Here is a 10,984-nt window from a genome sequence, read left to right as displayed (position 1 = left end):
GAGACCCGCCGATCAATGATTACCCCTTCCCTGCCAGAGACCCACAGGGCAATGATTAACCCTTTCCCTGTCAGAGTCCCGCCGATCAATGATTACCCCTTCCCTGCCAGAGACCCACGGGGCAATGATTAACCCTTTCCCTGTCAGAGTCCCGCCGACCAATGATTAATTAACCACTTCCATGCCAGAGACCAGCAATGATTAACTCCTTTCCTGTCAGAGAGACCCGCAGAGCAATGATTAACTTCTGCCCTTGCTCCCCGTTATGTGGTTTTGTTCATTTTGTTCCTGTATAATAAAGTTTGATGAGAAAGGAGCGCTGTCTCACTAGTATCGAATTCAGCCAATAAGCGCTGAGGTGGAGCAGGAAGAGGTGACACAGAGGACCAATCAACGGCCTTCACGCGCCCTCTGCTGCTGCAGCGGCCAATCAGGCGCCTGTGACTGCGGTGCGATGCGCGGAAGTGCCGGAGAGCCAGAGGAGGAGAGGTAACCACAGAGCGCGCCCCCGAGAGGACAAGAGCGAGCGCGACCCCGAACAGGAGACCCCGAGAGTGAGACTGACCGCGCGCGTGCCCGAGACCGCGCGCACCCGGTGTGTGTGTGTGTGTGTGTGTGTGTGTGTGTGTGTGTGTGTGTGTGTGTGTGTGTGTGTGTGTGTGTGTGTGTGTGTGTGTGTGTGTGTGAGATATGGCAGGAAGTGTGTGTATTGCAGGGTGTGAGTGACATGGCAGGGAGTGTGTGTGTGTGTGAGTGACATGGCAGGGTGTGTGAGTGACATGGCAGGGAGTGTGTGTGTGTGTGTGTGTGTTTGTGAGACATGGCAGGGTGTGTGAGAGAGACATGACATGGCAGGGTGTGGATGTGACATGGCAGTGTGTGTGTGTGTGTGTGTGTGTGTGTGTGTGTGTGTGTGTGTGTGTGTGTGTGTGATTTCTGTTATGGGGATGTGTGCCGTATTTTCAGTCATTAACGTGTATGATTTCCCGTGTGTTTCTGCCGTGACGCGCTATATAAATAAAGACATAAATACACATTACTGACCACAGGGCACAGCTACCCGAGCTTCTCCCATCCGCAGGATATCGCCAGCGTGTGTAATCTCACTCTATACCCGAGCCTGTCCCATCCCCAGGATATCGCCCGCATGTATAATCTCACTATATACCCGAGCCCTGTCCCATCCCCAGGATATCGCCCGCGTGTATAATCTCACTATATACCCGAGCCCTGTCCCATCCCCAGGATATCGCCCGCATGTATAATCTCACTATATACCCGAGCCCTGTCCCATCCCCAGGATATCGCCCGCGTGTATAATCTCACTATATCCCCGAGCCTTGTCCCATCCCCAGGATATCGCCTGTGTGTATAATCTCACTATATCCCCGAGCCCTGTCCCATCCCCAGGATATCGCCTGTGTGTATAATCTCACTATATCCCCGAGCCCTGTCCCATCCCCAGGATATCGCCTGTGTGTATAATCTCACTATATCCCCGAGCCCTGTCCCATCCCCAGGATATCGCCCGCGTGTATAATCTCACTATATACCGAGCCCTGTCCCATCCCCAGGATATCGCCCGCGTGTATAATCTCACTATATTCCCGAGCCCTGTCCCATCCCCAGGATATCGCCCGCGTGTATAATCTCATAGTGTGGTGGCTCTATCTGGCACTGAAAGGGTTTTCTTCTCCGTAACCCTGCTGTGGCATTGAGGGTTAATAGCAGGGAGAGCTTGCAGGCAGTCAGGGAAACTTCCTTTACCTAAACCCCCTAACCTTAACCCCTAATGCTAATCTTTACCCATAAACACCTTAACCCCTTACCCTACAGCCCTTTATCCTAAAACACCTAATTTTGCTTTTTACCCTAAACTAAAAACCCTAACCCCTTACCACCCTCCTAACTTTAATCCCCAATGCTAAGTCTAATTTTACCCTAAAAACCTTAACCCCTTGCCCTGAAGCCCCCCTTGCCCTGAAGCCCCCCTTGCCCTGAAGCCCCCCTTGCCCTGAAGCCCCCCTTGCCCTGATGCCCCCCTTTCCCCCCTGGCCCTAAACCATCCTCACCCCCCTGCCCTAAAACATCCTCACCCTAAACCCCTTAACCACTTACCTGAGGATGTCCGTGGCGTCTGTAAGGTTGCATTCCGCTCGCCGGGAGAGCGCCCGTCCCATCGCGCTTCCACGTATCTTGCGCATGCCAGTATTCCCCTCTCTGCGGGTTGGGATTTAGACCTTGTTTGGTAACCGCCGACTCGCACGGGATAATGGGAACATTGGTTCCTGCGTCTGTGAGTGGGCGAGTCCCACTCGGAAGGCCATTTACATGGGCACCATTAATTAGCCACTGAAAGGAGGCCCAACAAAGACCCGCCCACGCGTTTCACGCCCACAGGATAATGGGAACACTGGTTCCTGCGTCTGTTTAGATGCAAGGCGCCTGCGTCTGTGAGTAAACGAGGTGCAAACTATGGAAAGATTAACAGCTTGTGAGACGCAATTTAAGAAAATTCCAAAAGTATGGGAGCCCTGGCTATCGCGGGGGAATAGGTGAATTTTTGTGATACGGTGGTCCGAGGGCTGTATCTTCTCCTAAAGACTCGGTTACCCTTTTTTACTCCGGTGTTACTTTTGTGGTACCTCCCCCTTCCCCCCCTTTTTTTCTCTATTCTGTACTCGTCTCCCCCATGTGTATAAAAATGTAAATAAAAAATAAGTTACAAAAAGAAGGCCAAAAAAGACCCTCCCGCGCGTTCTGCGTCCACCCGGAATAATGGGAACACTGGTTCCTGCGTCTGTGTAGATGCAAGGCGCCTGTGGCGGCATGAGTCCCGCTAGGAAGGCCCTTTACATGGGCACCATTAATTAGCCACTGAAAGGAGGCCCAACAAAGACCCTCCCACGCGTTTCGTGACCCAAACACGTTTAGTTTCAACACAGCGTTTTGTCGAGGCAGCCGCTTACAGACAGGTGTACTTATCTTGGGTAGTGTGGCCTCACTCCTGCGTTGTACCGCACCGCGCAACGTGTGGGCGCCATAACAAGAGATGATCTTTCCGTGCAGGGTGATGGGGGATGGGAACACGCAGTAGCAGCAGCGCAGGAGACGGGGGTACGTCGGGGGACCCCCCGGGGGGTTCCCAGAGCGGTTTGGGAATACGAGGGGCCGAGGATGAGGAGGACGTTGACCTGGCGCAGGTACTGGAGTATCTTCTGCGCAGGTAACAAACCCCGCCCCCACCCTGATTTTTCTTGCAGCATGTGTAAGGGGTGTATCCGTGCTAATACCCCCTGCTCTCTCCTCCCCCCCCCCCCAGGGGACAGGTGCGGTTAGTGCAGGGGGGAGGCACTGCCAGCTTACATCTGGTGCAATCGCACTCCGACTCGGACGATGACAATGACAGTGCCTGGGAGGGCTGCCTGGGGGACCGCTACACCCCGCCGGGTGAGTATGGGGGGACCCCGCTTCGTGCAGGGTGAGTACACCCCCCCCCCCCCCAGCTCCTTACAGGGCGAGTACAGGCCCCCCCCTCATGGGTTACTGCAGCACCCTTCCCCCCCCCAGGCTGTACCCCTCCCCGGAAGTCTCTCATGATCCTGTCTCCCTCTGTCCTGCAGTAGACCCAGCTCCAGACACCGCTGTACTGGATCAGAACCAGATTAGGACGCAGGTTCTACTGGCAACAGGGAGGCTGGGAGCGCGGAGAGACCGGAGTGTCACACGCCTGCTGCTGGAGGTGGGTCACGCACACACACATACACATACACACGCCTGCTGCTGGAGGTGGGTCACGCACACACACATACACACGCTTGCTGCTGGAGGTGGGTCACGCACACACACATACACATACACACGCCTGCTGCTGGAGGTGGGTCACGCACACACACATACACACGCCTGCTGCTGGAGGTGGGTCACGCACACATATATACACACGCCTGCTGCTGGGGGTGGGTCACGCACACACACACACACACACACGCCTGCTGCTGAAGGTGGGTCACGCACACACACATACACACGCCTGCTGCTGGAGGTGGGTCACGCACACACACATACACACGCCTGCTGCTGGAGGTGGGTCACACACACACACATACACACGCCTGCTGCTGGAGGTGGGTCACACACACATATATAGACACGCCTGCTGCTGGAGGTGGGTCACACACACACACATAGACACGCCTGCTGCTGGAGGTGGGTCACACACACATATATAGACACGCCTGCTGCTGAAGGTGGGTCTCGCACACACACATACACACACCTGCTGCTGGAGGTGGGTCACACACACACACGCTTGCTGCTGGAGGTGAGTCACACACACACACATACACACGCCTGCTGCTGGAGGTGGGTCACGCACACACACACGCCTGCTGCTGCAGGGCCGTCTCTCTCTTCTCCCTCCCCTCACTGGGCCGTCTCTCTCCTCCTCCCTCCCCTTCCCTCGTGGGTCGTCTCTCCTTGCCCTCCCCGCGGATCCGTCCCTCCTCCCCCCCCTGTCACGGTAGACAGACCAGGTCTTTTAACACAATTTATATTTAAGGGATCAGTCACAGGACAAAACAAGACAGTCGAATAAAATGAGGTTTATTTTGGATAAATCCTCGGAAACACACAAGAATACAAAATACAAAAATATACACATTTACAGGGGTCTGGGGGATGAGATCTACCTTTCCTAGGTGCAGGGACCCACTTCAAATGTGTTTCTCCTGTCCGCTTCTCTGCCTCAGGATATCAGAGTGCTGAACAAACAGCAGCCCCTCTGACAGTACAATGCTCTTACTCCCAGATCTGATCAGCAGCCTTTCACCTCTCCCCAGGAGTCCTGACACCTAGCTGTCCCAACCCTGGTTTTAATCCTATCATTTCTATGAAGAGCTTCAACTAAGGGGATTGCTTAGTCTTTCTCCATAGAAATGACAGTAATGCCGCGCTTATAGTGCCGGCGACGTCGTCCGAAAACAAATACATTGCCGTCGCCGCGTGCGCTTATAGTGCACGCGACGGAGCGACGCCACCGTCACGAAAATCTGAAGCCGGCAAAATTTGATTTTTCAAGGGCCGTCACGTGACAGCACTTGAACAAATCAAATTGCCGGAATCCCGCGACCCATCCACCCGGCGAAACAGAACTTTCGCCAACGGCGACGGGTGACGTCACCTACCGTGTCGCCAACGACGGCACTATAGACACGGCCTAAGAGTGGAATATCTCATTTACTTTCTTGCAGGGCTGACACCCAAAGCACATTACAGTGATTTACACACAGACAACAAATCACATCATAAGACAATGCCGGCTTTCTAACCTGGGGGAAGGATAGTCACAGGGAATAAAGAGTACATGCTCTGAAATACATACATACAGACATGGGTAACATTTACACATTCCCTGTTCTTCCCCAGATATTAAAGACGTTTGGCTGGATGAAATATTACTAGGACAGCCAAGTTACACTTTTTTATTTAGGGGTAAATAGCTGGGATTTCTCTTTATTAGGTCCACCTGCTACCCCTACCGTCACTGCTCCCCAGTGGTTCCGTCTCTCCTCCCCCCCCCCCCCACGTATCCGTCTCCGCCCCCCCCCCCGGTCGGTTACGTCTCCCCCTCCCCCCCAAGGGTCTGTCCCTCCCTCCTCCACCCCCTCCCCCCTGCGGGTCCGGCATCTCTTTCTCGCCCCCCCCCCCCCCCTTCGCGGGGCCATCACTCCTTTCCCTCCCTGCGGATCCATCTGTCCATTCCCCCCCCCCTCCCCGCAGGTTATAGGCGGTGCTCTCTTCCCCCTCCTCCCCCCTCCCCGGTCAGTCTCATTCCCCCCCATGTAGGTTAGTCTCTCCTCCCGCCCTCTGTGTGTCCATCTCTCCCCCCCCCCCCCCGCGGGTCCGTCTCTCCTTTTTATGCCCCCCTCCTCCCTGCGTGGCTCTCTACCCCCCTCACCCCCCCCCCGTGAGTCCGCCTCTCCTTCCCCCCCCCCCCCCTACCCTCCTGTCACTGTAGACCAGGTCTTTTAACACCATTTATATGTAAGGGATCAGTCGCAGGGCAAAACAAGGCAGTGAAGTAAATAAAATTAGGTTTTTTTGGATCTTGGAAACACACAAGAATGCAAAATTACAAAAATATACAATGAAAGGTTACATGTGAGGTTTCCAGCACCTCGGCAGACGGTGATCCTCGTTGAAGGGATTTTAACCCTTTGCTTTAGGGACTTTAACCTTAGTACTCGCCCGGGTAGATTTTTACCACCGGCACTGCTATTGTTTGTTCCCACTATCGCGAACTGCAGACGTCAGGGAGAACGCCAAGAAAGACACAGCACAAGTTGGTCTATTCAAGTGTTCTCAATTTATTGCTATTCGAGCTGCATTTTTATAGACTAAAGAAAGCATTGTCCCTTTTAGGGGCGTACACTGTTAGATTGGAGGCGTTACACTACCTGTTAGAGACTGGGTTATGGGACTGGTTTAAACAAGAATACATATAACTGATGAGCAGTGGATTTTTCTCTTGGGAATAATAAATCACGCCACATTCTGTTACACCTCGAAGGCCACTGCTTCCTGAGAACAGACTCTTGGGATCACGCCCAGAAGTATATCTAAGATAAAAAAAAATGCACGCTACTGCTTTTAAAACTGCTTACAAACTATATGCACAAGAAAGGAAGAATGAACTTCCTATAGTAGAGCTCTGAAGGGGTGGATAGCACTACAGCAGTAAGCAGTAAAGTATAGTAGTATCAAGTCCACAGTGTTTCAATCCAGAAACGATCCTATGTTAACTCCTATGACGGGTAAGTGTCCAAAGATATAAATGGGGTATGTCAGGGACGACCATAATATAGGTCAACCCGACCCCCAACTAAATGGATAAACAATACCCTGGAGTTGGATCCCACAGAATATAAATAAGAGTAACTATGATACTCGCTGAAGCTTGATTGAAGAAATCTGGATTGGCGTGCGACGACACAGTAGGCAGTATAAGCAAAGAAAACCCCTAGCCGGGAGAAAAACGCCATGCACGGCTATCGTGGAACTGCCAGTTTGACGATAGCCGTGCATGGCGTTTTTCTCCCGGCTGAGGGTTTTTCTTTGCTTATACTGCTTACAAACTATAGCTTATAAATTCATAAATAAATCATAAAGATGAGTTATAAATTCACAAAATGGAGAACAGACAAAATGGAGGACAGACTAGTAATTTTAACCCTTTCATACACACGGGGGTCTGGGGGATGAGATCTACCTTTCCTAGGTGCAAGGACCCACTTCATATGGGTTTCCCCTGTCCGCTTCTCTACTTCATGATATCAGAGTAGCTGCACACAGCAGCCACTCTGACATGAAATAAAACACTGCAATGGCTGATCAAATGTACTGTAGTCCCAAAAATCTATTAAGTTGTGCTCAACTTGATCACTTACAGTTCATAGAATCAGCTAGCGCTCATGCCCTTAGTTGCAGTAATACTTACTGTCTCCCAAAAATACACATATAGAAAAATACACATATAGAAAAATAATAAATATACCATACAATATGGTTAAATGTCCAGTCCATTCACATGTGGGAAATGCAGCTCCTTCAGGATGGATGCAACCCTCGGGTCCAAGACAACTACAAAGATAAAAAAGGGCGCAAGACCCATAGTGCAAAATGTAAAATTTTAATGCTAAAAGAACACAGTTAAAAACACTTACAAGACGTAAGTTGGTAATAGGCACATCTAGAAAGGTAACTCCGAAGTTTCAGCCAGCTGGGAAAGCCTCAGTGTCAGTCTTCTTGTGTGGAGAGAGCCTCAGTTCCAGACACCCTCCTCCCAGGTTTGGCGTTGCTCCACTCCTGCTTCCGCGTCATGTGCGCTCGTGACATCACCGACAATGACATGAACCTCCAGCTGGTCACAGCCCAACTCTACACTCCTCCCAGAGTGTCTCTCAGATGGTCTCCATGGTCTCTCCCCCTGATAGTCTCTCTTGCTCTGATCAGCAGCACCCCTTGTATAGCCCTCTGTGGTTATCCTTTACATAGGAGGGGGGCTGGTGGCCAATCAGAGCACGGATTAAGTTGGTGCCAGCAAAGCCAGAGGTGAGGCATGCTAAGGCACTCAAGACCTCCCACCGGGTAGGGGCCTCAGAGTCTGGACAGTACAATGCTCTTACTCCCATGTGATCAGCAGCCTTTCACCTCTCCCCAGGAGTCCTGACACCTAGCTGTTCCAACCCTGGTTTTAATCCTATCATTTCTATGGGGAGCTTCAACTAAGGGGATTGCTTAGTCTTTCTCCATAGAAATGACAGTAAGAGTGGAATATCTAAATTACTTTCTTGCAGGGCTGACACCCAAAGCACATTACAGTGATTTACACACAGACCACAAATCACATCATAAGACAATGCCGGCTTTCTAAACTGGGGGAAGGGTTGTCACAGGGAATAAAGAATAGATGCTTTGAAATACATACATACAGACATGGGTAACATTTACACATTCCCTGTTCTTCCCCAGATATTAAAGACATTTGGCTGGATGAAACATTACTAGGACAGCCAAGTTACACTTTTTTTAGGGGTAAATAGCTGGGATTTCTCTTTATTAGGTCTACCTGCTACCCCTACCGTCAACCCCCCCCCCCCCACCACGCCCTGTGGTTCCGTCTCTCCTTCCCCCCCGTGAGTCCGTCTCTCTGCCTCTCCCCCCCCCCCACGTGTCCGTCTCCGCCCCCCTGGTGGGTATGTCTCCTCCTCCCCCCCCCCTGCGGTTCCGGCATCTCTCGCCCCCGCATGGCTCTCTTCCCCCTACCCCCCCCCCCCCCCTGGGTCCATCTTTCCTCCCCTCGCAGGGTCATCTGTCTCCTACTGCCCCCTCCACTCGCGCGGCCGTCTCTCCTTTCCCTCCCCACGGATCCGTCTCTCCTTCCCCCCCCTCCCTGTGGGTCTCCCCCTCCCTGCGGGGCACTCTTCCCCCTCCTCCCCCACCCCGCGGGTCAGTCTTATTCCCCCCCATGTAGGTCAGTTTCTCCTCCCCCCCCTCATGTGTCCATCTCTCCCCCTCCCCCCAGTGGGTCATTCTCTTCTCCCCACCCAAAGCGCCCCCCCCCCTGCGGGTCCATGTCTCCTCCTCCCCCCCCTTGCTCTCCATCTCACTTCCCCCCTCCCCAATACGGTTCCATCTCTCCTTCCCCCCCTACTACCCCCGGGTCCGTCTTTCCTTCTCCCCCCTTACCCCCCAGTGGGTCCGTCTCTCCTTTCCCTCCCCTCCATGGGTCCATCGTCCCTCCCCCCCTCGCAGGTCCCTCTCTCGTCCCCCTGCTCACGCCACCCGTGGGTCCATTTCTCCTCCCACCATTCCCCTCCCCCTCCCCCCCCCCACGGGTCTCTCACTGTGTTCCCTGTTGTTGCAGAGAGAGAGAGGGCCGTGCAACTTCTCTCCGGGGGAGCGCTCCCGAGTAACATCTCAGTGAGTATTGGGGGGAAGGGGGGGATTACTCAGTGGTGCCTCGTGCGAAGGGTGCAGGGGTGGATGTTAAGTGGTGTCTCTGAGATCTGGGGGTGTGTGTTAGAGGGGTATCTGTGAGGTCATAGTTGGAGGTATCTCACTCCCCCATCTCTCTCCTCAGCTTCCTCCCTAATCACGTCTGCGCCAGCGACTCGTACTCGCAGAAAGCTTTCTGTGGGATCTACTCCAAAGATGGAGCCATCTTTATGTCGGCCTGCGAGGGTAAACACCCCCCCCCCCCGCCATTCCACTGCACTCTGCCCCTTTCTCCACTCCCCCTCTTCCCTCTCTCACTCACTCTCTCCCCTGCTCCCTCTGCCCTTTCTCACTCTCTTCCCCCCGCCCCTTCTGCCCTTTCTCACTCTCTTCCCCCCCTCCTCTGTCCTCACTCGCCCAGCCCTCTCTTACTCACTCTCCCATGCCCCCTCTGCCCTCACTCTCTTCCTGCCTCCTCTGTCCTCACTCTCCCAGAACCCTCTGCCCTTTCTCATTCACTCTCCCCCGCCCCCCCTGCCCTCTCACCCCCCCCCACCCCTCTTCACTCTCTCACTCTCCCCTGTTCCCTCTGCCCTCTCTCTCTCCCCTGCCCCCTCCGCCCTCTATCACTCTCACCTGCCCCCTCTGCGCTTTCTCACTCTCACCTGCCCCCTCTGCGCTTTCTCACTCACTTTCCCACGCCCCCTCTCATGCTCCCCCGCCCCATCTCATGCTCCCCCGCCTCCTCTGCACTCTCTCTCTCTCCCCCGCCCATTCTGCCCCTCTCACTCTGTCCCCAGCCCCTCTCTCACTCACTCTCTCCCACGCCCCCTCTGCCCTCACTCTTTCCCGCCCCCTCTGCCCTCACTCTCTCCCGCCCCCTCTGCCCTCACTCTCTCCCACCCCTTCTGCCCTCACTCTCTCCCGCCCCTTCTGCCCTCACTCCCCCCTCCTTCTCCCCCCCTTCTGCCCTCACTCCCCCCTCCTTCTCTCCCCCCTCCCCTCTGCCTTTTCCTCACCCCTCCCCTCTGCCTTCTCCCCACCCAACCATTTGCCCTCTTCCCCCCCCCCCCTGCCCTCTCTTTCTTCCCCTCTGCCGTCTCTTCCCCCCCCCTCTGCCGTCTCTCACTCTCCCCTGCCCCCTCTCACTCACTTTCCCCTGCCCCCTCTGCCCTCTCTCTCTCACTCTTTCCCCTGCCCCCTCTGCCCTCTCTCACACACTCCCCCGCCCTTTCTCTCTTCTCCCCCGTCCTTTCTCTCTCTCCCCCATCCTTTCTCTCTCTCCCCCGCCCTTTCTCTCTCCCCTGCCCTTTCTTCTCTCTCTCCCCCGCCCTTTCTCTCTCTCTCCCCTGCCCTTTCTCTCTCTCTCTCCCCTGCCCTTTCTCTCTCTCTCTCCCCCGCCCTTTCTCTTTCTCTCTCCCCGCCCTTTCTCTCTCTCTCCCCCGCCCTTTCTCTCTCTCCCCCGCCCTTTCTCTCTCTCCCCCGC

The 10,984-nt window shown here is 54.3% G+C and overlaps 1 protein-coding gene across 1 annotated transcript in view; it reads left to right on the top strand.

Annotated features, from left to right (window-relative positions):
• The first annotated feature begins 412 nt into the window (after positions 1–412).
• The window catches only part of DCAF11 (DDB1 and CUL4 associated factor 11), a 58,452-nt gene continuing 47,880 nt past the window's right edge, over positions 413–10,984 (top strand). The window contains exons 1-6 of the mRNA XM_075567996.1: positions 413–554; positions 3,070–3,226; positions 3,323–3,450; positions 3,624–3,742; positions 9,428–9,483; positions 9,644–9,744. Coding sequence (XP_075424111.1) covers positions 3,081–3,226; positions 3,323–3,450; positions 3,624–3,742; positions 9,428–9,483; positions 9,644–9,744 — 550 coding nt within the window. The 5' untranslated portion in view covers positions 413–554; positions 3,070–3,080. The remainder of the gene's footprint in view (positions 555–3,069; positions 3,227–3,322; positions 3,451–3,623; positions 3,743–9,427; positions 9,484–9,643; positions 9,745–10,984) is intronic.

Source organism: Ascaphus truei, chromosome 13 (genome assembly GCF_040206685.1).
Source record: "Ascaphus truei isolate aAscTru1 chromosome 13, aAscTru1.hap1, whole genome shotgun sequence".
In the NCBI taxonomy this organism is placed as follows: Eukaryota; Metazoa; Chordata; class Amphibia; order Anura; family Ascaphidae; genus Ascaphus; species Ascaphus truei.
This window is presented reverse-complemented; position numbering and strand designations above follow the sequence as displayed.